General features: G+C 39.1%; 2 protein-coding genes and 1 long non-coding RNA gene across 7 annotated transcripts in view; 2 read left to right on the forward strand and 1 right to left on the reverse strand.

Annotated features, from left to right (window-relative positions):
- Positions 1 to 792: 792 nt before the first annotated feature.
- Positions 793 to 8,699, reverse strand: LOC124179729 (coatomer subunit beta'). Its single transcript, XM_046564430.1, has 8 exons — positions 8,358 to 8,699; positions 7,600 to 7,951; positions 6,554 to 7,492; positions 6,188 to 6,423; positions 5,718 to 6,056; positions 5,006 to 5,605; positions 2,909 to 3,268; positions 793 to 1,052 (listed from the first exon to the last, which is right to left on the reverse strand). Exons 1-8 carry the CDS (start codon positions 8,358 to 8,360, stop codon positions 1,014 to 1,016), a joined length of 2,868 nt encoding a protein of 955 aa, XP_046420386.1. The 5' UTR covers positions 8,361 to 8,699; the 3' UTR covers positions 793 to 1,013.
- Positions 8,700 to 11,074: 2,375 nt separating this feature from the next.
- Positions 11,075 to 12,949, forward strand: LOC124179522. Of its 3 annotated transcripts, XR_006870087.1 has the most exons (4): positions 11,075 to 11,127; positions 11,638 to 11,713; positions 11,809 to 12,061; positions 12,220 to 12,949. It is a non-coding gene; the product is annotated as an uncharacterized LOC124179522 (long non-coding RNA). The 3 variants fall into 3 exon arrangements; XR_006870085.1 differs by having other exon boundaries at positions 11,638 to 12,061; XR_006870086.1 differs by having other exon boundaries at positions 11,638 to 11,876.
- Positions 12,950 to 22,460: 9,511 nt separating this feature from the next.
- LOC124180052 (aquaporin AQPcic-like) overlaps positions 22,461 to 27,334 on the forward strand; it is a 38,824-nt gene continuing 33,950 nt past the window's right edge. The window contains exons 1-2 of one of the 3 annotated variants that reach the window (XM_046565045.1): positions 22,523 to 22,649; positions 26,091 to 26,305. In XM_046565045.1, coding sequence (XP_046421001.1) covers positions 26,143 to 26,305 — 163 coding nt within the window. In that variant the 5' untranslated portion in view covers positions 22,523 to 22,649; positions 26,091 to 26,142. Of the gene's footprint in view, positions 22,650 to 25,991; positions 26,306 to 27,334 lie in introns of those variants that run through there. The other 2 variants (XM_046565049.1, XM_046565044.1) reach the window with 2 other exon arrangements.

Genomic DNA, 27,334 nt, shown 5'->3' on the forward strand with positions numbered 1-27,334 from the left:
ATATTTACAGTGCTGGGTAAAATGTTTCAATACATCCCTTTAAAATGAAAATTTCTTAAGAAAACATAATTTAAATGGGTGAATGTAAATAGTTACTTTGAGAACGCTTAAAATGTTCAACGCAAAGTGCCATTTACATTGTAAATGCCTATTTTAAATAAAACCATTCAAATCAAATATTAGGCAGTTAAATCTTTTTCAGCATTTCACGTTTCTTTCCCCATCATATTACCAGGGCGAAACCTAGTGTTAAAACACCGTTTAATAGTGTACCATGTGATAGCATGTGAGAAAATTGTAATTCTTTCGCGATCAATCCTCGAGAATATCGTCATCGGGAGCGGAAAGAGATATTGTACGAAGCGTGTAAGTTGCGGTATAAATTGTGACGCCAGGTTACCGAAGACGTTTGTTAAACAAACATGCAACGCATTGTACGGTTTAATATTATTTTATAAACAGCCAGGTAGGTGTATCTGTTACAGAAGCCTATGTATTCAAAACACTTTAGCCTCTATCCAACTCACCGGAAGTCCCAGAAGTTTTCTCTGGCTAAAGACAGTGAACGATGCGTTTATGAAGACAGTCAGAACAGTTTTTCAAAATGAGAGTGGCACTACATAGACTATAGAGACTTGGAAAACTTCAACAATAAACACAAATTTATGTTTCCGTTTTTGATAATTCCTTGTTCTCTCTCTCTCTCTCTCTCTCTCTCTCTCTCTCTCTCTCTCTCTCTCTCTCTCACTCTCTCTCTCTCTCTTTCTCTTTTCGTATAACTATCTTCCTTTCGCTTTGGTAAAATTTAATAATTATTCATATATTATTACGTGAAAAATATCTCACATACATTTATTGTACAGTATATTATATTTTCTCTAAATTAATACTTCAAAGTGCTTGTAGCAGGGAATGAATGAGATGAGTTCACCTCGGGGTATTCTGGCAGAGATGTATGTAAAACAATTTGAAGATTAGCGTGTGCAGTTGCAGAGGATTCACTTTTCTTCTATCTAGTCTTCTCCTAGCAAGTCATCGTCCAAATTTACATCCTGAAAAATAGTAACGAATAAAATTTTAGAATTGCAAGACAATTGAGTAGTCAACAAAAACAAGCGCAACATAAGTAAATTATCTGAATTACAAAGAAGAAATTCACTGGCGACGGCTTCTCAAATGGAGGTCGTAAGAATTAAGAATCAGATAATTAGAACCATAGCAGAGCAGGTAACTGATACAAACGAGGCTAAAAGTATCCCAGACTTTCTCCTCTATATGTTTACTCGACGGTAGTCAAGGTATATTTTGTTTACAGCCTTGTTTCCACAACAACCCACCCTTAAGGCGAAGATCCCGTTTACCTTCGCTAGCCTATGTTTTGTCACGCTCTGCCCCACGTTATTACACCGAGGTTTCTCGATACGCACGAGTCACCTAGTCACCCGGTCTAATAAATCTGAAGAAGAATAACGTCAAACCCCAAGAATTTCAATTGCTAAAATTATCTTACCTTCTCCATCGTCTTTTCTGATTTGTTAATTGAACTAAAGCTGTATTTGATTTGGCAACGATGATAAAAAATAAGAGGAGAAAGGAAAGAGGAGTTTAAAAGACTATGCAGATTTCTATTACAATTTAAGACAATGAGCTACCACCATCCTTTTTTTCCTCGCTGTCTTGGAGCTAACTGCAATTAATAAATCTTTTATTACTCTGGAAGAAAAAAAAAATTGGCTCAGTTAACACGAAACAAGAGTAAGACAAATCCTGCCACTAGATGAGTAGAAAAAATAAGCAAAAATAATTGGAAAAAAGGAGCACCGTGTTGATGACGGAATGTAGCACTGGACGTCTGTGTATATTTTTATTTTTTTTTTACCTCACCTTAAAGTCGCAGGTAGGCAGTAGCTTCGTATAGGTTTGCATACCTGCTTCTCCTGGTCAGTACAGTCAGTCTGTTTTGGTAATTCTACACCCTTCTAGCGTTACAGCAAAGCCTATAACGGCATTAAAGGCACTAAAACATCGTTTAATTGCAGACTCTTTTTTATTTTTATTTTCCTCTCCCATTCGCTAGAACTGCTCAGGACTGGGAATAAGCATGCAGGCAGTCCGTCACCTTATCCGGTCACTAATTCACCTCAGTGACATTTACAACTCATATGGAAGGGGGTGAGGCGTAGGACAAATTGTTTCAGTCATGCGTTTTGCTTTAGCCCCATGGGTTGCTAACTCAGATCCGGTTAACTTGTTGTTTTGACAACCAAGCTGCATGAAACTACTCGTAATGGTTTTTTAATGGTCAGAAATTGATCCGTTTCGTTTATGGATCGCTAGGATACCAGGTGTTGATGCTACTTTCATTTTCATTTCGGGTTTGAGAATCACTAAAGCTTTGTGATACCATGCATCCTAGTATTTCTTGGAAATTAGTTTCATGGAATCGGATTTCATCTCTATGCTATAGGCGTTTTGTACGCACAAGATTTTTGAGTAAAGAAGCCTTTGCGCTTTCTCCTCCTTCTTGATGCTTGAAACCTGCTGTTTCAATGGTTCCACCACTTCTGCAAGGGTCTTATTACACGAGCAGGCTGAGTGGGTGATAGAATTTTCGCATGCAGTGAGTAAAATTGTAATTCTTGACATTTTTGAACGAGAGTTTGCGGCACTTAACATTTTTTCGTGTGCGATATGAAAAAGTTGACTGCTCGTTGGAATAACTTGAAATTTCCATTTCTGAAGAAAATGTGTCCTGTACCCATATGCAAATGAAAATCTGATTGCAGTAATCAGAACTAAACACTTATATTCCCTCTGTTACAGAAGATGGCATATGCTCAACTAGACCAGATTTCACGGAAAATTAAATCAAGGATAATATAACAGATATTGAAATAGCAGTACTCACAGTGGTATCGATATTTTCATCAAGTTCGAGGTCAAAATCTATGTCGTCGTCATCATCTACGGTTAATGGTCTTGTCGTGCTTGCTGGTTTAGTGACTTGTTGCGGTACCAGAGGTTGTGCGGCTACAGAGGGTTTCAACGGAGCAGCTGGAAGGCTTGTCGGAGGTTGGTTTGTGGCTGGGGCAGGGATGAAAGTTGGCTTGCTAATATCAAGATCTACCAGTCGATTGGCCAAAAGATCACCCGAGTCTTTGAGCTCGGGCTCATCTGAAGCTCCTGGAAGTAGTTCACCTCTATAGAAGAAGTTGCCAGCCTCTTCGGCCGCTTGCATTTCGTCCAGAGGTTTGCGGGCGACATTTGGCTGTAAGAGAAAACAGAATCGTACAGTGAGTATTTCGCTGTGAAGTGGCTCCCAACCGAAGATACAGAAAAACATAAAGAACGTACATTAGAGAGCTGCGAAACTGTTTAGTGGACAATTTTCAATATAAAACCTATCAACTTATTACGGTATTGTCAAGTTTTTGCACGTTACAAGGTATGAACGGCGGGATAACGATTTTAATGTTCAGGCAACATGAACTAGACGGCTGCGTTATTTGTCTTTGGGCATGTCGTGTTTATCAAACACGCGATAATGCGCAGCAACAAAAAAGTTTATTAGCTGAATGGGGGTGGTAGTCGAGAGGTGGTGACAAGTCGGTTTGAAAGACATTGAGCTAAAAAAAAAAAAATCCAGCCTGCTTCAGAGTTGAAATTTGCACACCTACTTTTGAATCCATCAGTAATATACAGAGATCACATAGAGCGTATCTACTGTCTTTAAAAAGGGTAGCTTAGTGTTAACATTTTATAACGTGGGTATAAATGCCTATAAAAAAATCTTATGTGATCTGCAAAACAGCGAATTCTTATTGTTATTATGTTTATGGCCAGAGATTTCAGGTTGATTGGTTTGGACGGTAGGTTTCTTTAAGTGAGATGATTTGCGCTACATAAGTATAATATCAATTTATAGTCGGTACAATCACCATAAACCAGTTCCCAGCAGTTTATTTCGTCATATCTCTGATGGCTGATACTGCTAGTCAGGATTCATTATACAAAGTCTCAGCACTTTACATCTTTGTACTGTTCTTGATCAAGAGCCCGTTTATACATAGCCTGACTTTCTTAATTTCTGGTTACAATACACACGATATTCCAAATATTTATGGCAAATTTTTTACGATTATATTACGATGTTTTTGAACTGTGGCATCATAGAGTCCAAGTTTCCACACCGATAACTTTGTTTGAAACAGTTATTGAGAATATTGGCCTGACATTTAATATGAGTGATTCATATTCATTTATGTAGTTTGAAATTTCCTTCTATTTTTCTTTAATTCATATCGGTACATAGAAATGCAAACTCACAAAATAGCGAATTGCAAATATCGGTACCTTTCCGTTAAGACTTGAAGTCAAATTGGCATGACGCCTTAACTATCCTTGCAATATCAAATTGGTGCTTGACGTGCAGATGTATAAATAAATCATTATTTATTGTTGATACAATCTAAAATATATTTGTTTTAATTGGATTTCGATACGTGTGGGTTAAGTTTGAGATAAACATATCGCTACAATTCAATTATCACTAGTATCGGCTCCGTGACGGTGAATTCAGTCCTGCAGTCATGTCTTTGGAATTATTATCATAATCATAACGTTGTTCATATGTACCAATATTTCGCGAATTTATCACACACAATTTAAAACTTTTCATTTTTAAAATAAATCGAAAGCTTATAAATACCAGTTGATTTAAATTTCTCAATTTATGTAAGATTTCCTACTACTTGTTGAATGTTAGAATTGAAGGACGTGCTAACGTACTTGAGAAATACTGAAACTAAAATTATGACGGGCAAGACAATGCGAAGAGATAGACTTTTGAAGGAAACTCGATAATTTCAATGCTCACATGTGTGATCGTAACGTTTCTGCAATTTTATACGAAACAGCTAACTTTTTCAATGTAGACATAAGAAAAGTAGGTAGTTGGACTTTGTCGCCATATCGTTGCGCAGTTTGACACAATTATAGAGTTTACCTTGACTGACGGGTAAGCGGCTGCTGGTATGGTCTGTTTGGCTTCGTCCCTCAAAAACTGTTCAACCTTGAGACTTTCTCGAAATCCGGGAAAGAGATTCTCGTATTGTTCTGGGTCTGCCAGGCTCTGTCCAGCCTTTTCGCTCACGATCGATAATTTTTCACGCCACAATTTTACCACAGAAGATATTTTGCTGGGCGCATAGGCTCTCGCAAAGAATGCAGCCTCGGGAATCCTATCAGTTTTTATCAGGATATCTAAACACTTGTCGATATCTCCAAGGAGGAAATTCGAGAGAAACGAAATGTTGTTTTTTCCTGAATCGTCGGCGGCTTCGCCAAGTTTTCTTATCATTCCAGCATTGCCGGTACTTGTAGCCAGTAGTAGAAGGCCACCAAAGTCTTGCGCGTGGTGCAAGCATTCTTGAGCCAAACGCAATTTGCCTTTTTGAGTGGCAAGGGCTGCAAGCTGTCGCCATTTCTGTTGACTACTAGCTTCTTTTGCTAAATCATGCGCCGTCCTAAGGTCACCTAGTGCCAAAGCTAATTCGAATCTATGCTCTGGATCCGTAGAGACTGCCAGCGCTTGTTCTTTGAAACCCTGTGAAAAAATTTTGGATTATAGAAACTGGACTCTGCTGCTTCTTTTCGTTGTGCATAGTAATTGTGAATTAAGATTTCTGAGCTTGAGAAAAAACGAATGAGAGTATTACTTGTTTCTCCAAAAAGTGAGCCACTCTGGTGCGATGCTCTTTTGGTACAGTTGGCAGCACTCTGTCAGCGGTTTCAAAGTCTTTTCGCATAACTGCGGTTTGGTATTCCAGTACGGATAGCAAGAGAGAGTATGAAACCACAGAGAGTTCCTTGTCACATAGGTAAAGCCTGTTGTCTCGTGGAACGTAACCCAACAGATACATCGGCCTGTCCAAATGTGATATGGTGACGACTTCGCCTCCGACAAAGTAATTGATTCGATTTACGCTGTTGGTGTAAATGAAGCAGTCGCCTACCCAGAGACCAGTTTTCACTGCCTCACTCATTTCCGCGACCATCTGAAAAGTTCGTATTCTCATTTAGATAAATTGACCATAATTACGGTACTTGGAACATCGTTATAATTGGATATGATTAATGCTATTGTAGCATGAGGGTGAGGTATTGATTAAAAAACGTGTGAACTTACCTCGAATGCATCTTCGATATCTTCAGTGTTTTCTGGCAGATTATTAACAGCATCTGCATGGAATTTTAAAATAAAGTATTGATCGGCAGTCGCTAGCGCTACCAGTGATGCGTTCTCTGCCCAGTAGACGTGCGTCGGCTGAATGTCGATGCGGCGAATCAGCTTTAGGGAATCCCAATCAAAGAAGGAAAGACCAGAGCCGGAAGATACTCCCAGCATAAATCCACCAAAGATGCCTAAAACAATAGGAAATTGAACGTATAGGAGTAATTTTGGGATTATTCAAAGTATATAGTCGTTTATTTTACTCGAGGTCAGTGAGATTACGAAAAATCTATCCATAGCTGATTCAAGGCGAAAACTTACCATCGGCTCCAAAATCGGGTTTGAAGCTTTTCCGTTCTTTGAAATTCTTGAAGATTTTCACAGAGCTTGTTCCTTCTCTAACAGCATACTGACTCGAATCAGCAGCCCATACAAATTCCGATGCCTGTCCGAAAGCCTTGTTTCTCAGAGCCATCGAAGTGTAAATAATGTATTCACCATCCCCGCAAACAACCAAAAATCTCCCATTTGGATTGTGTTGTATAGTTTGTGGGTAAATTTCGCACGCTCCCATATCTTTGACAGCCAACGGAAGCCGCTCTCCATCCTGGGCCTCTTCTCCCAGTGCTTTTAGGTTTACTTGTTGCACCTCGCTATGTCTTGCCCATACAATTTTCCCGCCCAAAGAATCCATTGAAACGGCAGGCTCCTCTCTACCGACTTTGACCATTACGCTACCCTCGTCATACCCTAAGGCGACGTTGTTAGATCCCCGCATGCAGGAAATCGTCCAAACTCTTTCAAAGCCGTAGTTAAGTGACGACTCTAGCCTGTATGTACCAGCATGCCAAATTCTAACTGTCCCATCTTCTGAACCGGTCAAAACAATCGGCAGCTCTGGGTGAAAGCACACTGCAGATATATTCTGTGTGTGTCCTTCAAGGGTTTGGACGCAGGTTTTATTTTGGTAATCCCATATCTTGACGTACTTATCGTCAGCTCCGGAAATAAGGTAAGGCTTGTCACCTCCGTGATAATAATCTACGCAGTTCACACCCTTCTCATGTCCGTCGAGGGTGAAATTTGCCGTCGATGAACCGAGCTGCCAGACTTTTACCGTGCGATCCAGAGATGCGCTGGCAAATGTGTTGTTGTCCTTCGGATTGAACACAATTTGCATGACATAGTGGGTATGGCCCTCGAAGACCTGCTGGCCGAGCCAAGCTTTGTCCCAGTTCCATAATTTTATCAGCATGTCGTCTGTAGTTAAATATAATAAAGATATTTTGAACATTCAATGATTTCATCTACATAGACTTCATTAGTCAGTTTAAGCGACATAAAAAACTTGATGAAATAATACAAACCACTGCTGGTAAGGATGAACGGTTGGGTGGGATGAACTGCGATAGATCTGACATAATCGCTGTGTGCTTCGAACGCATGAACACGTTCCAATGTGTTGTAATTAAAAACTCTAACTTGCATATCATCAGAGCCAGTGACGACCCAATTTTTTCTTGCAACAAACTTTGCTGTTCTGACAGGTAGGTCGCAGACTTCGAAGGTCTTTGCCAAAGTCTGTGACTCGTGATTCCAGATGTTGACATTTCCCTGGTATAACGAACACAGCATCCATGGCTCAGATGGATGAAGATCGACACTCTTTACTCTGTCTGATCTCGCCGTCAGCTTGCGTTTAATGTCTAGTCGCAGCGGCTACAATTGAAGAAGTTACATTACAAAAAAACGAATGACGCCAGTATTCGAAAAACGGCTGGTATGGCATCGAACACAAATTTTTGCAGCTTTCAAGCGTCAAGAGGTCGTACAGGGGATTTATTCTCAATCATAAGATAGGTGAAATTTAGTGAATCCATACTTGAGATTTGTTTTTGTTTTGGGAGTGTTTATCATAAATTGAAGAAAGATTTGGAAATCGTTTTGCAGGTGCGAAAATACATTCAATTGAAATTTATAGCGGAAAAAGCTGTCAGAAAGGTTTGACGTGTGAAGTGCAGAAAAGATTGCGGTGAAGGGTTTGTCAAAGGATAATCGGCTAGCATTGGTTCGACGGCTTATAAATACATTTTATAGATACAAACTGAACCATTATTGAACTTACCATGTTTGATGATTGTTGTAATTGTTTCGGTCTTTAGAACAGGGATTAAAATGTCAAATGAAATATACTTATTGTAAACCTAAACACGAAGCCGCTGCCATGAAGTTAGGACGTGGCTCGAACATGGCGCATCATGTAGCAGACGGTTTTACTTTCTGATGAAATGATACAGATTATTCGATAAGATCAAAACGGTTTCCAAGCATCCACAGGAGTGAAAACTGTGATTTTTATTCACCATTTACAATATTGACGAAATGTAATCTTCATTTGCGTACGTTGGTCAGTTAGAGGGAATTATACGTGACATCGAGTGCCGTCGTGGCCTTGCGCGTGCGGCTATATCGAAAATATCGAATCATATCGAGTTGAGGTCGATTTGCTGTGTCGATTTTTTCAGCATCGATTAGGACTCGAACGGCTCACTTCACACCAGTCACGGTGCGTACCAGGGCAGCCTGCTCCGCTTATGATCCGCTTGCTTCAAGGCTCTGTCGCACTTTGCTATGGTAACACAGATTTCTGCCTATATATAGAAGTCTGTGTATGGTAAGAATATACTCTGTCACTCAGTGCTTTCGCGACGCTAACTACGGTAGAAGTATGGGTAGATAACCGACCTGCACTTGCCGTGCAAGTCATCTCGAAAATGAATTTCAAAAATCTATTTTGCGTCAAAGGGCGCAGCAAATGAGGCATACGCGAGTAAAACTGGTTTACGTACTCACTCAGGTTTCTCTTTACGCGGATGATTTTTGTCGGCTAGTAAAGACTACGAGATTGTAATTCTAATATTCAGTTGCCATTTTAATCGGATGGTCACGACAAATTTGACGGATTCTTATCAGGCAGGTCTACATTACCATCACTAACAAATTTTCATTTTGAATCACTGGAGTAGCAAATTGTTATGATGAATGGCATGCTCCGCATTAACGACTGTTTTCCGATGGTAAGTAAGCGTTAGCTATCTGATATGCGCCAATCATCAGAAATGCTTTCCGCTAATACGAAAAACCGGTATATAGCAACAGTCGGTAGACTAATTTATTGAACGCCAGATTGCTGACAACCCAACATACGTTAATATGTATACTTTGCATATGTCTTGGAGTATCTACCGGCAGTTTCTATCACTTTGGTAGTTGGACGACATTATCTACTTTCGCTTAATTGTAAGACAATTAGAAAAAAAGCCAATAAGAAATCGCACAAATTACAAAAGAATTTTAATGCCCGTAGTTTTGTAGTATAAACGGATACGGAAAATGGTCGTCATTTTTGCGAACGTACATATACGTCTACAATCTAGAAATACAGAATCATATCCACCGAATTTCCCGCACAGCCTGAAATTTAAAGGATGAGGATATGCCACGTGAGATGCGATTCGATTTTCAGCAATATCAAAAAAGTTTGAACCAGTTATGAATTTAAGATTGTTATTTTGATGGTTAATTTTTTAAAATCAGTTCGATATCCTTCTCAGAACGGGTGCATTGAAATCGTGATCGGACAACGATGATTAATGATCCGTTGTTACTTGATAAAAACTATTTATGTAAACTACCGGTTTGCAAATAGTTGCTTCATTCCTAGATCGAACAATCTCAAGATATGCAAAAAAAATACGGCCAGAGTGGAAAATCACGTGTTTCACACAGAACACACGATTTTATAAATATTTATATGTTGTAATCATTAGAGGTTCTCGCTATGTTTTTGCGATTTGTCAAATTATTTTCACAAAACTGACCTACGAATACGTTTGATGTCAAGGCATATCGATGTGTCGTTGAAGCATTGCCAACATTTTCAAAAATAACATTTTCCAGTATCGACACAAAACATGTTTGAAAAAATTTCTACCGTTAGATTTCGAAGCGGATATTTTAAGCGGGATTAAATGATTTCAAAGCACCAAGTTGGCGGTAACGTGAAATTACAATAGCAGCGTATATTTCTATCCTACAGTTTTGAATTTGGGTATCTCAACTGCAAATACACCCAGTACAAAAGAAGCGTGAATAGACCTTGTTCAGGAGTAAGTGAGTGATAAAAGTTATGCAGTTTCTCTTACTGCATCAGTGCTCGGGTATTTATGTTAAAAAATGGGAAATTTGATCGGAGATGAGTCTTTAATTCTCAAGGGATTTCGAAACGCTTAACCGATCACATCCCGATCAGGTGCCTCAGGCTAAACAACGAACATTAGTGACTATCGTCTGACAGTATCCACTTTTGATCGAAAGTCCTTGACCGGTCTACTTGTAGCGAATTAGCGTCTGCTTCAAGTCGTGGCGCACACTTTGTACCTCAACATGAACCTGTTGTATACCACAACCTGAAACACCTTTTTACAGTTCGTCAAACAGATTAACTCATCATGTTGGCATTCAGGATATTATCAGACCGTACATTGGCAACAGCTTTGGGTGTATCCGGTTCGGCACATTCACATGCCGCAATTCGTTGTGTCACACAGTCACACCTTGGCTCACAATCAGCATGAGAGAACGGCATAGAAAAATTGATTACCCTATTGTATACAGTCGCAAAGAAGGAACAATCATCCTGTACGTAAGTTCTTGCTGCGGAATTGACGTGTACACGCAATTCGGTTATGCTATTTGCGACAGATTACATTCGTTAATCGTCACACCTGTCGTCGGAGTTACTTCACAGCTCGTAATGCTAGGTATGCACATTACCATAACAATTCCAGCTGTTACGTGTGGAGCATTGGTAAGAGTTTCATCTGTAACACAAGGTATGAATAGATATTTTTTACAAATTATTACACATTCGTGTATAATTGCGAATCCGCGATAAAATGCCTGACAGATGCGTTAAATAACTGGTACTTGTATTAAGAAGTAATTTTTTTGATGGTTTTTCATTTCCAACTTCTATACGCATTGGTTATACATGTCGCACTGTAATGAATAAAATAAGGTCAACCATGACGAGAGATTGTAATTCTTGGTATTTTACAGACAGTTTGTTCAAGGAAACAGAGTTTATAATTTTTTAAATTCTCGAACATTTTCCTCCTGGAGAGCTCGCTGGTTTTTTTTTCGCTTCATAGAAGTGGTCATTTATATAAAACGATGTAAAAGCATGACAACACGTGGCTTATATGGATATGAAAAACAATGATCACAACTACTCTTATTCACATACCCTTCAGAAATTCAAACGGTTCCAGATGTTCCTATCTCGTTTCTATTCATTTAGGTGTAACAGACCCATTTGTAATGTTTTACAAATTTCTCTCCAGGCCTAGCAACTGACTTCATCTCCCGGCACTAATGAATCCAAATCGTGATCAACGAATAACAAGAAATACATTCTGGGTATGTTGGCCGGGCCGTAAAAAAGATGTAGAAACACAGCAAGGATATTCGGATTGAAATTGATGTCTCCGATAATTCATCTCCCGTTTCCCCAGGCACTTGGAGACGTCGGTATAAATACTTCCCCGAGGACGATCATTGTCGTCCTCCGCAAATCCGACTTGTACGTACAATACCTGTAATACAGTGCGTGCACGACTCCTGCAGGCAAAGATCAGGGTCCTGCCGCAAAAGGGATCTCACCTAATGACCCGTTTCAACCTTGTCTTTGGGCACGGGGTCATAAATTCGCCATTTCGATCCGGGGCTTCTTTGTTTATGCTTGACGATTAAACGCCGAGTCCAGAGGTCAAAAATAAAACTTTCGATGATTACCGATTACCGTAGTTGTCTTTATTTTTCGATTGTCATTACAGAGAAGGCGATTTCTCTTCATTTCTCTTGTCTTTTTTTTTTTTTTTTGTTAAAATGGCGTGGAAAGTGAAAGATTGTTTTTGTTTTTTCAGTATTCACCAGAGAATCACCTTATACCTTCGTCATTCTACTTGGTGACTAATTCCTCGACAGGATCACAGAGCGATACTTTTCTCCGCAGCAAAGCGTTCATCGATTACTAAGCTCGGTGTCATGCCGCGTTACCTTCGGAATGATCGCAGGTCATTATCCCTCGTTAAACTGGTATTAATTACTCGGTCGAGTGTTTATAAGAGTTCAGAGCATGTTCCGACTGTCGGTAGATGAGTTTGTATCAACGGCTGTTTGACTTAAGCTCACTGTTACGGCAGTGACAATTATCACGTCGTCGAGTAAATACCGTCGGAATGATGAAGTAGAAACAATTTACTCCATTTGTTTCGCCTTATACTTGACCCATATTTTAATAATTTTTTACCTCACTGCCGTTTATGCGCAATACAAGTTCGACGGTAATTAGCCGTGAATTCCATTCGCGGTCAAAGATTTCCATCTAACTTACTGTCGTGTAATTAGGGGCTACGGACGGCAAGACGCCAAATGAGATGTTGTGTAAAAAAAAAGAAAAAAAAAAAACAATTTCGCCAAAGTGGGCATCCTAACGAACGCAGTTCAAGCATCAACAGTTTTCTAAAAACCGATTTGCTTGGTTCGTGCACGTCCTATATTGCATACTTTGAACAATTAGGTATAAATTTTTTAGAAATTATAAAGTAAAAAAGAAAGGTGAAGAGTAAAAAACATTGGGAAGTAAGAAAAGAATCGGAGAAATTAATACTAACAAGCTTACCTACTTCAACTGAAAATGATTTTTAATATATAACCTTACATAGGAATTGATATTCGAATTAGTTTCAATTTCCCTTCCCAAAGATTCACTCCCTACAGGACTTTACAAATAAAACACTTTTAAAGAACTGTTGCAGTCGACCGAATATCACGTCATCGTCTACGTCAGATTACCGTGCAAGTTTTCAGTACCAAAAATTTCACTGGTAACGGCCATGAATTTTTTGTTCAGAAAATTGTCGTAACGACGGAATGCGAGGTCTCACCAGAGATCCCGAGTTTATTTGATCACCGTAACAAAACCAGCCGGGTATTATATCACTCGAATTAAACCGCGAGACTAGCCCGGAAATAGAATCTCTTACAATTAATCCCGCGTGTCGGTTTGATGGGCTTTTTTTTATACAGAGTCAGGTCGAGGTCCTTGCTGTAATACTGTGTGCATAGGACCGCTTTAGGATCGCAGGACTCGCACTTTGTGCAAAGGACGGGCGTGGCAGGTGGTTAAAAAATTACAGATGATTAAGAGCCTGGATAACCGATCCGAGCCAGACTAATGACATCGATTTATATCGATTATGAGAAAGAAAGAAGCAATTTGAAATTACCGCAATGAGAAAATTGTAAAACTATTGTATGTTAATCAGATACTGCTAAACTGACGTTCAATTTACGAATTGACCATAATTTTAGCACCGCTCATTTTTTGCAACGTATAATTTTGTTTTCAAGCAATTCTTATCCGAGACACAGATTTGTACTTAAACTGAGGGGTAAAACTTGTCCTATTTTGGAAAATTGCGCTGTAGTTTGGTCAAGAGGCCTTTTTACAAGTGTCCTTACAAAGAATGGAGCCTCCAGGGCTTCTCCAAGGCTTTTTCATCAGTCGTGTTTCTCGGGTCTTGAGGTGAAGGAAATGCTGCGGCATCGCTGCACCTGCATTTTGCGGTCTTCGTTGGGATTGTCGCTTTGCACCGCGCCATCTGGTGGACAAAAATCAAGCCAATGGAAACAGGCTGACGGATGATAGTCGACCGTGTTTTTGGTAGATCAGGTATATCATTGATTATGTTTAAATAACTTACGTGACACGAGTGATTTGAAACATCGAGAATTACGATTCACCTGCATTCAGATTGAAAACTTGGGTTATGTGGTGACAAAATGGCGCCGACAATCGTTCTCTGAAAACGTCGTCGCGAAGACGTTTTCAAGTACGCAAAGTTTTGGTTCTGAGAATCGATTCGAGTATCCGCGATATCTGCGTGGGTATTTTGAAGGAAGCAGCACATTCTAATTCGCAACGTTTGTTCCATACTTGCAAAAATATTGCACAATAAAATTGAAATAATTGCGTTTGGAAAAGAAAAGTCATTTTTTGACAATATACGCGTGTTTCGTGCTTATAACCTTTATTCCAGTACTGCAAAACACTCGATATAAATATGATTATTACAAAGACACGCGCCTAGAATAATAATAATCGCATTTATATTCGCCCAAAACGCCCGACACTACGCCATGGTCGCGATTATACGACACATATGAAATAAACGCATTACGTGGCCGCGATTCTTGCTTGTAATTTAATACGCGATATACGTCGATTTGCACGGATGACCTTTAATTAGCCTCCCAGTTTCTTCTTCGTTAATTTTCTTATTTAAAATCGTAATCGTTGAATCTGTAATAAATCGTGACACGTTAATAGCGAAAAAATCAGCGCGGGGCTAAAATCAGTCTCATCGCCTGCAGTTACACTTACAGTGAGTAAATATGCTGCAGGTTATAACATTAACGACTCAATCAATCCTCCTCGTAATTACAAGATTTTTATACCCTCAAGCGTGTCTCGAGTGCATTTTGTCTGTACCGAAAAACCGAGAAGAGGTTCGAATCTCTCGCTAACGAGGTTGTTACACTCCGTTATGTACATACACGAGAGCTTTTATCCGGCATGTAAATTATTCCGAATCCTCGTTGGCGGGTAGCCAAAGGGAATAAAAGGTGTGGCTCGTTTGTTTGCTCACGTATCTAGGGTATGCAGGTACAGTTTTTTCCGTACGGAAGACGCATTTCACGACCAATTACCATCCTTCGATCGAACGGCGTATCGAAATGTTCATTGTCAGGCTTCTGGTTCGCACGAGGCAGCAACCTGGAACCCCTCGTCGAGCACCGACTTCCGGTAATCAAACCTGAAAACCCCCCTCGAGTTATAATAATTGCAATTTCGGATAACAGCCGGGGTTAATGAATCTGCATTAATAAATGTGAGGCTGCCCATCGCAATTTTCAAACACTTTAGTCGGATCAATTATTGCTCCGCTTTGAAATTTCCTGACAAAAGATTGCACAACGCGAAGTCGCGTCGCGTCATGATAAAATATCGTTAAAATAACTCAAACATATCGCATCAGACTTCGATGCTTTTTTTCTTATACATATACGTGCAAGATTTATGAATTTCAGTACATTGTGATAAATCAATCACTAGAATGATAAGTAAAAGTTAAGTCAAGAGATGCAAGAATAAAAAAATACAAAAAGAAATTTGGCGCGATAAAGTCGAAGTAAGATAAAATCTTTGTTTTTCAATTTGACAGCTATTGTAAATTCCAAGTCGAGATTTTGATTTACATGTCATGCTTAATTAAAACGTCTTTCTGTAATCGAAAGATTTACGCTGGTGCACCAGTATTGAATTGTTTGATGGCAGTAATTAAGAAACAGATTTCACGTGTCTCTTCATCGCGCATATATATACATATATATATATATATATATATATATATATATATATATATATATATATCATTCAGACAAAGGGAAACATGAGCAGGGCATTTTATGGATGTGATACTGAAAATCAAATAATAAATTCAAATACCCATAGAATTTGAAATATTTTCATAGATCTGTAATAATCTCTTGTAGCAAAAAACCATTACTGGATGGTTGAATTACGGTTTTACGTGTGGGCGTATAACCGGAAACTATTGTAAATACAGGAAATCATTACATAGTAAATTGCAACTGAGTGTCAAAAACGCTCGTGAATCAAAAGTATGTGATGAATATATTAGTAATTAACAGCCCGTTGCGGCACCACTCGCGAATATTTTCAAATGCTTCTCGTGGCGAAGCTATTCGACACAGTCATACACTGTTAAAAATGTCTGTATGGAACTTCCTACACTGTATCGGAAGTTTTATGCTGTTACAGAACAGTCAATGCACCATACATTTCCTGTTTATTCAATTTACAAATGCAATAAATTTACCACGCGATTTAGTAAATTTAAATTACTTTTTTGTGTTCTTTTACTGTAAATTTTTACTAAAATAAAAAATTTTCGTTGTAAATTTAAGACAAATGATATACGTCGCTGCACCGATTTTGTAAATTTAATTTTTTAAAAAACATAACTCGATTGAATAGGTAAAAATTAATCGATTCATCGATTGTTTCAAATTTTTTTGAAACGGTGCATACGAGACCAACATTTCGTAAATTTCAGCATGTAGTCTTAAAAGAGGAAAAGTTTTTCGACAATTTCTAGGTTCGTTAAAAAAATATTTTTCAATTTCAGATGAAAATATTCATTCATCTTTCACTTGTTGTATCAAACAGGTACTTACAGTAAGTGAGACAATGATTATAATTGATACTTTGATAACATAAATTGACGTTATATAGCATCGTTCGTGAGAGTAAACAACAATAACCGACCGCTAAGAAAAAGTAATCGAATCGATTGATTAGTAGAGTTTGAAAAGTAATCGATTATACTCGATTAATCGATTACTTTTCCTCATTGTTACGAAGACAAAGAGAACAAGGAGAAGATTCCCAGTCATTTGGCCGCCTGTGCGTCAAGTTCTACGTAAATCATGCCACAAATCGCTAATCCTTGATCAATCATCGGATTAATAATTCCGTCGGCGAGTCGTACCTGCGTCAGGTTATACGGATGGAGACGACCTCCCGCGTGTCTCAGCCGGGTTCGACGTCGGTCATTTAACCGTCTTTGACTGTCCAAAATAACGTCAAGTACATCAGTTCCCCCCCCCCGTCATCGTCCCGATGTTTTTTCTTTTCTATGGGTTCCTCGTGTTCACTGATACAACCCGAAGGTAATGTCGCATCGGACAATCAGGCAAAGCAAGCATACCGGGCATTCCACGTCAAATTAGCAGCCCGTGTAGGTACACCCTCTTCGATTCCGACAATTTTTTAGTCTGACTTTCTTACCAACCCAAAAAGGTCTTGCAATTTTTTTCTTAGATTTCTCCAGTATCAGTGAAATTTGAAAAATATCGAAAAAAACTAATTCCGGAAACGTCATTTTTCAAAATCTGAAAAAATTCACACAGATTCACAGAATATTAGATATATTTTTCGCATGGTTTTGGTTATTCAATGTCGGTATTGGAGTTTTCTTTCCTCTTGCATTTCACGATCTAAATAGATCACGGAATCGTGAAAATAATCTATTTAAATTAAGGCATATTAGGAGGAGAAAAAGATAATTCCAAGATGGAAAACCTAATGAGGTACAAAAAAACGGAATAAATATTGATATCCCGTTATCGAGTCATGCTCAAAAATCACATTTCAAATCACAAAATCAGTGCGAATTTTTTCAGATTTGCAAAAATAGTATTTTGGGTATTGACTGTGCAATTTTCAAAAAATTTCACGTGTTTGTAAAAAAATCTGAAAATGTTCGCGAGACTCTCTTGGGTTGGTAAAAACATCATACTAAAAAAATGATCAAAATTGAAGCTGGTATACATCGGCCGCTAATTTAATATTGAATGCCCCATATACAGCTATAACAAGAATTTGCCGAGATGTTCCGAATATTCTCAAAACCGGATTGGGACTCGATGAACGTCTATTGGGATTGTCACTTTTGCAATACGTCATCTGGTGGGAAAATATCAAACTAATGCAACGAGGCTGACATCTGACCGTTGATCGTTTTCTTTCGCGTCTGGATAGTAGAACACGTTTATTGACTATGTTCAACTAATTCATGCTACACGAGTAATTTGAAACATCAAGAATTACGATTTCCCTCAATTTGATCGAAAAACTTAGGTTATGTGGTGATAAAATGGCGCCGACAATCGATCTCTTACGTCACGACAACATCTTCAAATGCCAGGCGTACTTTTCAGCTGTACGGACGTATATTTTATCCAGCTGGTGCGGTTAACGAGGAGCGAAACGACGCGCTGATTACCGATTAAACTTTCATTTACGCAATGGCAAACGGAACCAACGCTGAAATCAAACGGTTCGATTCAAGTTCTCTAAAAATCTCCGGATAGGCCATTTCCACGGTGTTCTTCGTTATTCTCAAGCCATCGACGGACCAGGAACAATCGACTATCGGACTACTCGCGATGCGTGCAAAGGTACGTTGAGGAGGTCTTTCCATGCACACCTTGCCTTCCGAATGGATGCTATAATCGTCCTAATGTCACGCTCGTGCGATGTTACGTACCTTCTCTCGGTTCTTATTTATTTTTTTTTCAAACGACCTTCCTCCTTGTGTTTCGTATCGCGCCAGTAGCTACGTGATTTGTTGGTCTAATTGCCCCGGCAGCAATGTGCAGTGGTTTACAATGTAACGTAATTCTGTTCGTCCGTGTTACAGAGTTTAACGATAAGCGTTACCGATAGATCGATTAATCTCTAGTCATCGTTTAACACCGTGTCACAAGAAACTTTCTTCAGCCATTCGCGTACTTTTATCTAAATCTCCCATCTACGCCGTACCGCAGGTGTTAATGAAAAAGACGTTTGCACTACTAGATTCCATTTGGAGCAGAACGGAGAAAATTATTGCAGCTGGCATTTTGTACGAGTGATGTATGATCGGATGGAGTGGAAATCAGGCCGTGTATCGATCGATTTATTTGTTTTTCCTATTTTTTTGTCACTGTAATAGCTATTTACTAACTTTCTTTTGAAATATTCTGTTTATTATTTTTTACATTACGGCATCTTGGTTCTCCGTTGGGAATGTTTTTGTACCACATGAGCTCGATCGGCTGTTTTTACACACGTAACACGGTGTTGTCATTATTATTTATTATTATTCCGGATTAGGTTTTAAAATTTACAGAATCATGCGACCGGAAGTGATCAACTTTCGACGCTGTAAAGGTTTATTCAACTTGCATATACGTACGTTGATTCTCTCTGTACATAAAAAAATCAAAAAATATTTCAATTTACTTTGACGAGATTGGATAAATTTTATACAACTCCCGACGGTCGATTTATTTTCTCTCTTTTTCTCGCATTGTCGTTGTAAATTGAATCGATACGTTGTAACAACGTATACCCGCAGCTCATAAATTAAATATAAATTGCGAGACAAAAATTCCGCCGCGAAAGTAGTTGACGATTGTGTTTTACAGAGTGTGGAAATTTGTCGTGATCAGAGTTCTCTCGATTTGCGGTTCAACGGTATTATAATACATTTGCTGTAACGAGTTGCGAGTGAGCTTGAGCTCGCGAAATCGTTGTGCAATTTCTACCGCTTGGTTGCGTAATAATAGTCAGCAGTTTCGGTCTTGCTCCCGCTATTTGCAGCTCCCGTGGGAGTAGCTTTGATACTTTCCTCTCTCAGCGAATTGTCTCTCTAATCGCAATTCTATCCGATCTTCCATAATTTCGCATTTCTTAGTAAATTGCGAATTTTCTTTAGAAATTTCAATAAATCTCCGATCCGAATGTCAGCCTTTTGCGTAAATATAATTTCCCTTACGGAGATCCCAAGATTTGGACACGAATCGATTCTCGGTAGAAGAAATTGTTAAACACATTTCCCGATTATTGAAATCTCGATGATTTTTACACACATTACTACATCTTTGTCAACTTTACTCGCAGTATTTTTTCTTTTTTCTTTACTTCACTTTGTGCTTCTCCTCCTCCGATCAGTGTTTGAAATATCGAACGTGTTAAAATTCGTGTTAAACCTAAAAAAAAAAAAAAAAAACGTGGGGCATTTACTAAACCATCGTGCCCGAGGTCATTTGACCGGTTGACGCGATCCATTTCGTGACAAAAATTAAGAACGTCACGGAAATATGTCACTAAGACGTCGCACGTTTGTCTCGCTGCAAGGTTGCACCGTTAAATTCAAGTGTAATTCAAACGTCGAAATAATTCAGTGATATCACTTCTGTTTCACGCTGTACGGAATTATATATTAAAATTGAAATCCCAGCACTTGATGCCGTATAAAAATTATCAGAGATTCGAACAGAGAAATGCACCGTGGATTCAATCGCTCCGCGGATCAAAGTCACTTTGGTCTCGTTTCATTTTCGCAGAGAAGGATTTAATTTCTTTCTCATCAGACGCATCCAAGTATAATATCGGTAACATGTGTACAGATAACATATCGTCAGCAGATGGCGAAGAATAGAAAATTGGCTAATACACGTAATCTTTGCAATCGATTGATTATCATATCAATGCATCATCGGAATATCTTTTCTGCTTAGAGGATATCAATTGTATCTTTTAATGAATTTCTTATCACATCTTTTATGCATACATATTACAAGTAGACCACGGATCGATGAACGTGAATTCGCGTTTATAATATCTCGAGTTTTACAACCAATAACTCAAGATTACGCGCTTGATATACAAAAACTGTATTCCTTTGTGTAGTAATATTTTATCTGAAATAGAGCCGTAAGACAGCCGGATGTAAACGATCGTTTATAGCCTCGATTTAAGAGGCAAGACTAAACAAATACAAGTAAAACCATGCGATGCGAAATTCATTTCTGAACTTCGCGTGTACAACGTCTACTGTAAAATTCGCCGTGGAAAATGTTTATACCCGCTGATGGAGTCGCAAATTTTATCGCGGCTTACTATTAGATGGGAAATATTCTCACATCGCTGATAAGATAAATACAGGGTTTAATCCTTTAGTTGGATCTGGAAAATACCGTTACAGGTTTATCCGGGTAATTAGTAATTAGTGCCAGTCGAAATGTGATTAGATTAAATCTGTATCACCGCCGTGGAAAATTGTCTAACAGGCCGATGCGATCCGCGAATTAACCTTGTAGCGCTTATACGACTGACTAACGAGCGAATTCAAATACGCGAATCTCGAACTATGGATGAATTTTTTTTTTTTTTTTTTTTGACAACACGTTTCCGCTTCTCAATCGATTGGGATTCTTAATATTTACTACACATTTTAATTTGAGTTTAAAAAAAAATATCCAAACAGTTTATGGAATTATGCACATTTGGACAAGATTGGAGAAATTAAATATTATAGAGAGAAATCGAAACTTTTTTTTACATTTTCTTGTACACTTATTAACCCTAGAATGGTGACGTTGATCTTTTTATTTGTTCCGATAATGGGGGGCGGAAAAAACGCCCCAATCTTGTAAATTCCATATGTCGGGTTACAGATCATATCGTAAATGTTTCTACAGGGTATCGTTTTCTTCGTTCTTTAATAAAGAATCACGCGGGCCAAAAAAGGGTAGGTTTAAATTTTACGTGGGATGTTATTTCACCATTCACAATTAAAGTGCTTGAGAGGGTCCTACGATCAATATATGCGTATAATAATCGAAATGTACAACATTTTACTCGCAGCGTTATCGGATGAAAAAAGATCACAGATCTCTGAGATTTTTTTCAACTCGCCTCATACTCAAGTAGATACAGAAAAAAATTACATCAACTTCATCGTATCTTAACGTTAGGTTGATTCTTCATGAAATTACCGTGCACTCTGCGAAAATTTCAAAACGTATTTGGCTCTGTACCTAACGATTACGAAGGCAAATTTTTGAATGACAGCCAAATGTTAAACGATTATCGACCATCGGTTTATATTAATAAGAATCGAGGCGACCCGGTCTTGAAAATAACAAATTAATTCACGACAATCAACCCGAAGGAATGTATAAAACTGGTTTTGTAATGTTTTCATCGATTAATTATAGTATGCGAAGGATCGGATTTATCGAAATATACAAGAGTGCTTTATTCGTTGAAGCGTTGTTGTTGTTGTTGCTTTTTTTTTTCTTCGTCGTTGTTCTCTTTTGCGCTGTTACCGTTTTTGTTACTGCTGTTTTTCTTTTTTCTCTCTTTTTTTTTTTTTGTTGTCGCCGCTGTTGTTGCTGTTGCGGCAGTCATCCCTGACAGATGATTACGGTCGAATCGATTCATCCGAGGCACGTATAATAACACGTGGTATCCTTTCGACGCTCCGTCGAGATGCGGGTCAGGCTACCCGGGGATCCGGACCTAGGGGTTGATATTTCGTCATAGGAGGGTTGCGGCGGGTCGGCGATTGCGCGTCGCGCATGTCCTTGGAATTTCGCCTCTGTGTTGGGGTTGGACCAGACCAGCTGGTGCTGCGCTCCGAAATATCCGATCGCCATCCTCAGTCATCCCGGAGTGGTGGGAATGCCAACTGCGACATCGTCGAGTACAGATCGCAACTCCGACATACGCACGATGAATTCGCGAGTAGACTTTACCCGGGAATCAGTAAGACTTTTTTATTCACCCTGCAGATCATGCTTCAACCGCGAGTCCGGGAACAACGCCGAGCTTCGGGGCGGATTGACAAAGTGATGAAAGTGCCGGAAGCATCAAGTAGGTACTAGAAAGGAGGCGAGAAACTCTTTTAATCGATATTTAAATACCATCTTGATACAATTTTACTATTCAAAGCTGACGTGGAGTCGACCTGAGCGTATAACTTGAATCGATTCGGAATTGTCATTTCTTTTTTTTTTTTTTTTGCACTTCACGGGAGCTTTTGGTAACTATGAGTGTAGACGGGCATCAGGACATAATTTCGGCACTGTTTTTACGGTGGATTTCCGAATTTCGTACAGAATCGGGTGTGTTTGGTGACGAAAAGTCATTGCACTGCGTTTCAACATTCATGTATAGGTACGTAACAGTTTAATCTCCAACTGTGAATCGACAATGATTCATTATGCGATAGAAATTCACCGAGTTACCGTTGGCATATGGTCTACGATTATCGGCATTAGCGTGACTCGAATAGCCTTATTTATTCTACTTTACCGCCGGCAATGAATTGCGAATACGCATAGTTGCATTATCCGGTATTTGGAAAGCGCGGAGGAAATCCTTCTTCGGTCGCAAGTCGATAAAATAAGCCTTTCCTCGCGCCGAGTCGAGTGATTTGACTATTTTAAGGTCGGAATGCATACCAATTTGAATCGTTGCTGTTTCTTGGCGTCGAAACGGTGCACCATCTGCATGTGACTGCGGAGGATGGTGCCAGACGTCGTTTCGTTACATTGGGAGTGAATTCGAGCTTGTGGCGGCGGATCGGAAGTATGAATTCGCTGCACTTAGAATCATGATTTATACGCGATAACCGTGATTCACTTCTGAGCCAAGAGAAGAAAAAAAAAAAAAAGTAAAAATCTTCTTCCAACATTGCTCAACTTCGCATTTTTCGACTTTCTGCGTGATCCAGGATTCACGTCTGACCTTCACGCCCTTAACTAGTTACCTGTCTTACGTATCGAAGCTTCGATTCCACTCGACGGTGAGCATCTTTTTGTTCATCAATGCTTGTTGGTTTATGGAACTGAATATCGGTGCCGCGGAGTGTCTCGGTCAATTTAAACTAACGAAATGAAAAGCTCGGTTGGATCGAATTCGAAAGTAGAATTACGCGAACGTCTATCGTACGATCTTAGAGTAAGCTCTTCGACTTATCGGGTCACGTTTTACAAGACTAGACGTCGAACACATCCGACGACTGTCCAAGAAAATCATCAAATCGCGTTTTTCTCGTTCGTAAAAAAGTGATGAGGATAATTTCAACCGCATCACAAGATTTGACGATTTTTGTTTGATCCGATCGACAGATGACACAAAGAGCTTGCGTCGCTTTACATGAAACAACTGTAGTTGAAACAGTCAGGAAAAACGTGGTAGAAGAATAAAGTTCAATATCAGTTCGTGTAATTCAAACAACAGATATGTCGTACTTGAGCCAATTGAATAAACGTTGACTTATCGCTACGGTGTGTTCCAAATCGATGTACGGGTCCTTATTTGTTTGATTTCAGTACCTATTTAAGGCCACGACGTGTTTGCGCGATAGACCAACAGTGACACCTGCGATTCGCTTCTTCTTCGCTACTTCGACTCGCAAAAAGATTTTGCCACGGGAACAGTTGAGGTTTATCATAGAGAGTGCAATACTTACGGTAATTATTTAATATACCGGTAATGAGGTTGTGCTGTAAATCCAGTGTTCGCGTTCCGCTCGTTTCAAGCGGAATGACGCGCCCCATGAATGGTGAAATTTAAAACTGTCTTTGTACAGAGAGACTTGTTCTCCCATCTTGACTGACACCTACAGAATTTTACGACTGCCACGTCTTCCGAGACGTCTTCGTCTGTTGGTCGTTCTCGAGTTATAAAATTGTTAAATTATATTCTTAAAGAATCGCCGGGTCTTCGCTATTCAAGTTCAACTTTCCAATGTTACTTTTTACAATTGGTAAAATATCCGGTCGTCAGCCGTTGCTAACTTATGGTTGTATCGCATTTTACTTCCGAAAATGGTAAATGCCACGATACAAATTAGTTCGGTATTATCCGATCAATACGCATTTTGAGCAGATTTTTTTGCTTTTTTTTTTTTCAATCCATACTCGGACAATCTTCATTATTTCTCTGATTTCAGTTTTGATTTGATTTTATTCGATTAAAAGAAACTCAATTAATTTCACAGGTTTAGAATTTATGGTAGAAAATATGGTCGAGGACACGAAATAATCACAATAACTTGCACGGTGTATAAGACAATAATGTTTATCCAGTCTACAAATTATTCAGTCTAAACGGCAAGTCTTGATTATACATAACATGCAAATCATATGCAAATAAACTGTTTGCTTCGGTTATCAAATTCGTTTGTGGATTCAAAGAATCGTTGGTTCAAAAATAGCGATAATCAGTCGCTCATAATCAGCAGCTCTCTTTACTTCTTTCTTTTTTTTTTTTATTTTCATTTCACTTTTGCAGTAACCGTTGTGACAAGCGACATTGTACTATAATACCCATTACAATTAATCCATTCGCTTTTTTAAATGCACGAAACAGGGGTAAAATTTTCTGAAAAATCGATTACCGTGATTAATTTTCTAAAATTAAAAAAAAAAAAAAAAAAAAAACACCATCAATTTCAGCAACGCGTCCGAAACATCTGAAAATCGTTGAAAAAAGTGTTTACCGTACTCAAATAAAAGCAAGTTCGAGTCGATATTTTCATTTCAAATGAAAACCGATTAAAACGACAATATTATTTCAGCGGTATTGAGATCCGTGTTGGTATGAAAAAAAATTTTTCCTCAGAAATTAACAACGCGTTAGATCAGAACCGTGATTTCGCATGATCTCGTCCGTGTGTAAAAAAAAAGAAACAACAAAAAAAAACGGCCAATACGACGATCGTCGAAAGATCGTCGTTATCTCGTCGGGGGTGCGCGTCTCCGATATCGGTGGAATTTATTTTCGTCTAATCCATCGAATAAGATTTCGCGGCTGCCGGTGGACAGTGTAATCGCTGAGGTAAAAAATTGCGAAGGAGGAAAGCGGCGGCCGGCGGTGGGTTTGCAAACGTCCGACGAAGCCGACCTGCCTAGTATTCGAGACCGCGGTTTGCACCGAGTCTCGATCTCGCGACATCGTATAACAGCGCTGCTTGCTACTCGCGAGCGATCAGTCACTCGCCGAACACGCGGCTCGCCGTGCACCTCGAACGCACAATTGTCCGACAACAATAACAACAATTCTGCAACACCGCGAATCGGTCGCGAGCTGAGCTAATTTGCGGTGAGTTTCGCGCGCGGGAAACACGAATAGAACTCGTTGGGTCGAATCGTCGGATTGTTGGTTTTTTTTTTTTTTTTGTTGTTTTAAACACTTTTATTTTCAACAACAACTGTTCGCAATCGTACGAAATATCAATTTGCACAGAATTTGCATTTCGGAATTTTTATATCGCACCTGTTGCAATATCGTATGTATATATAACAGAAGAGAGGAGAGCTTTGGGGGATACAAGGTTTCTTAGAAGAGAATCCGAACGATGGAGGCTGCCGGTATTTCCATCATCTCTGCTTCGGCTATTGCCGATGTCGCCGCTTCTCCTAGTCGGAGATCGAGGAACATGAGTCTGAAAATGGGGAGAAATCAAGCGGCCGGGAACAAGATACACGCGGAAGAACAAACCGTTAAAGAAAAGCCGAACTGTGAGTAAATATAACGAGCTGCACGTTTTCGCACATTGATACTTATGCGTATGTACAATACGTGTATACATACGTTATGCACGTGTGTATTTACTCGTCATTTACGCTGGTTTGGTTACGAATCAAACCGGATACGATCCGACCTTACGAACCCTCGGAACCCTCGACGAATTATCGAGCGAATCATCAAGCGTTTGCAAATTTTAATATATTCCTTTTGGCGTTATCTTCTTTTCTCCAACAGTGCTTGAAAAACCGGTTTCGAAAACACGCGTTCTTTTCGTGGTCGTCGTTTATATATATAATTGTGGAACGATATTTTCTTTGTTTTTTTTTTTAACACTTGACATTAGCTTGTTGAGAATTATTTTTCTTCGGACGTTATACCGAGACACGTGCCCCTCTCAATCAATTTAGTGCTGAAATTTTTCTCGACGAATCTGTCTAAATATAAAAGTAGAAACGATCATACATTTCTTCGTTTCAGAGTATTCGATGTGAAACTGACATTCCACTTTCAACGTTCGTTCTACAGCGTATAATAGAATGGAATACAATGAGAGCAAATATTATCACAAAGATCCAAGCATCGACCGCATATATTTATTCAGTCGATAATGTCTTTTTTTTTTTTTTTGTGAAAGATGGAACATCGGACTCATTGTCTGGAATTTCGATAGCAGATTCTTATACTTGAGAAATTATGGCAGAGTCAAAGTCAATTTTACAAATCAATGCACATCGCTGCCCCGTCTTTGCTTTCAGGGTTAATTTATTGTTAATATAATTACGGTCGCGCAGTTGCAGGACGCCGTCGAAAGATGGCGCGCCTCGCGCCTTTGCTGGTTTAAATTGTTAGAGGTTAGCCGTGATTTGGCAACTCGAATTCGTCTTGATTCGAAAACTGCGAGTGGTAAAAAAAAATTTCATCCTCACCTTATCCTTTTTCTTCTTACCTGTCCCTCGAAAACTTAGTTTTCAGCCCTCGAACGAAGGCTCGTGAAACCAGAACTCGGTAGTAAAATTCTA

The sequence above is a fragment of the Neodiprion fabricii genome, chromosome 4 (assembly GCF_021155785.1).
Source record: "Neodiprion fabricii isolate iyNeoFabr1 chromosome 4, iyNeoFabr1.1, whole genome shotgun sequence".
NCBI classification, from domain to species: domain Eukaryota; kingdom Metazoa; phylum Arthropoda; class Insecta; order Hymenoptera; family Diprionidae; genus Neodiprion; species Neodiprion fabricii.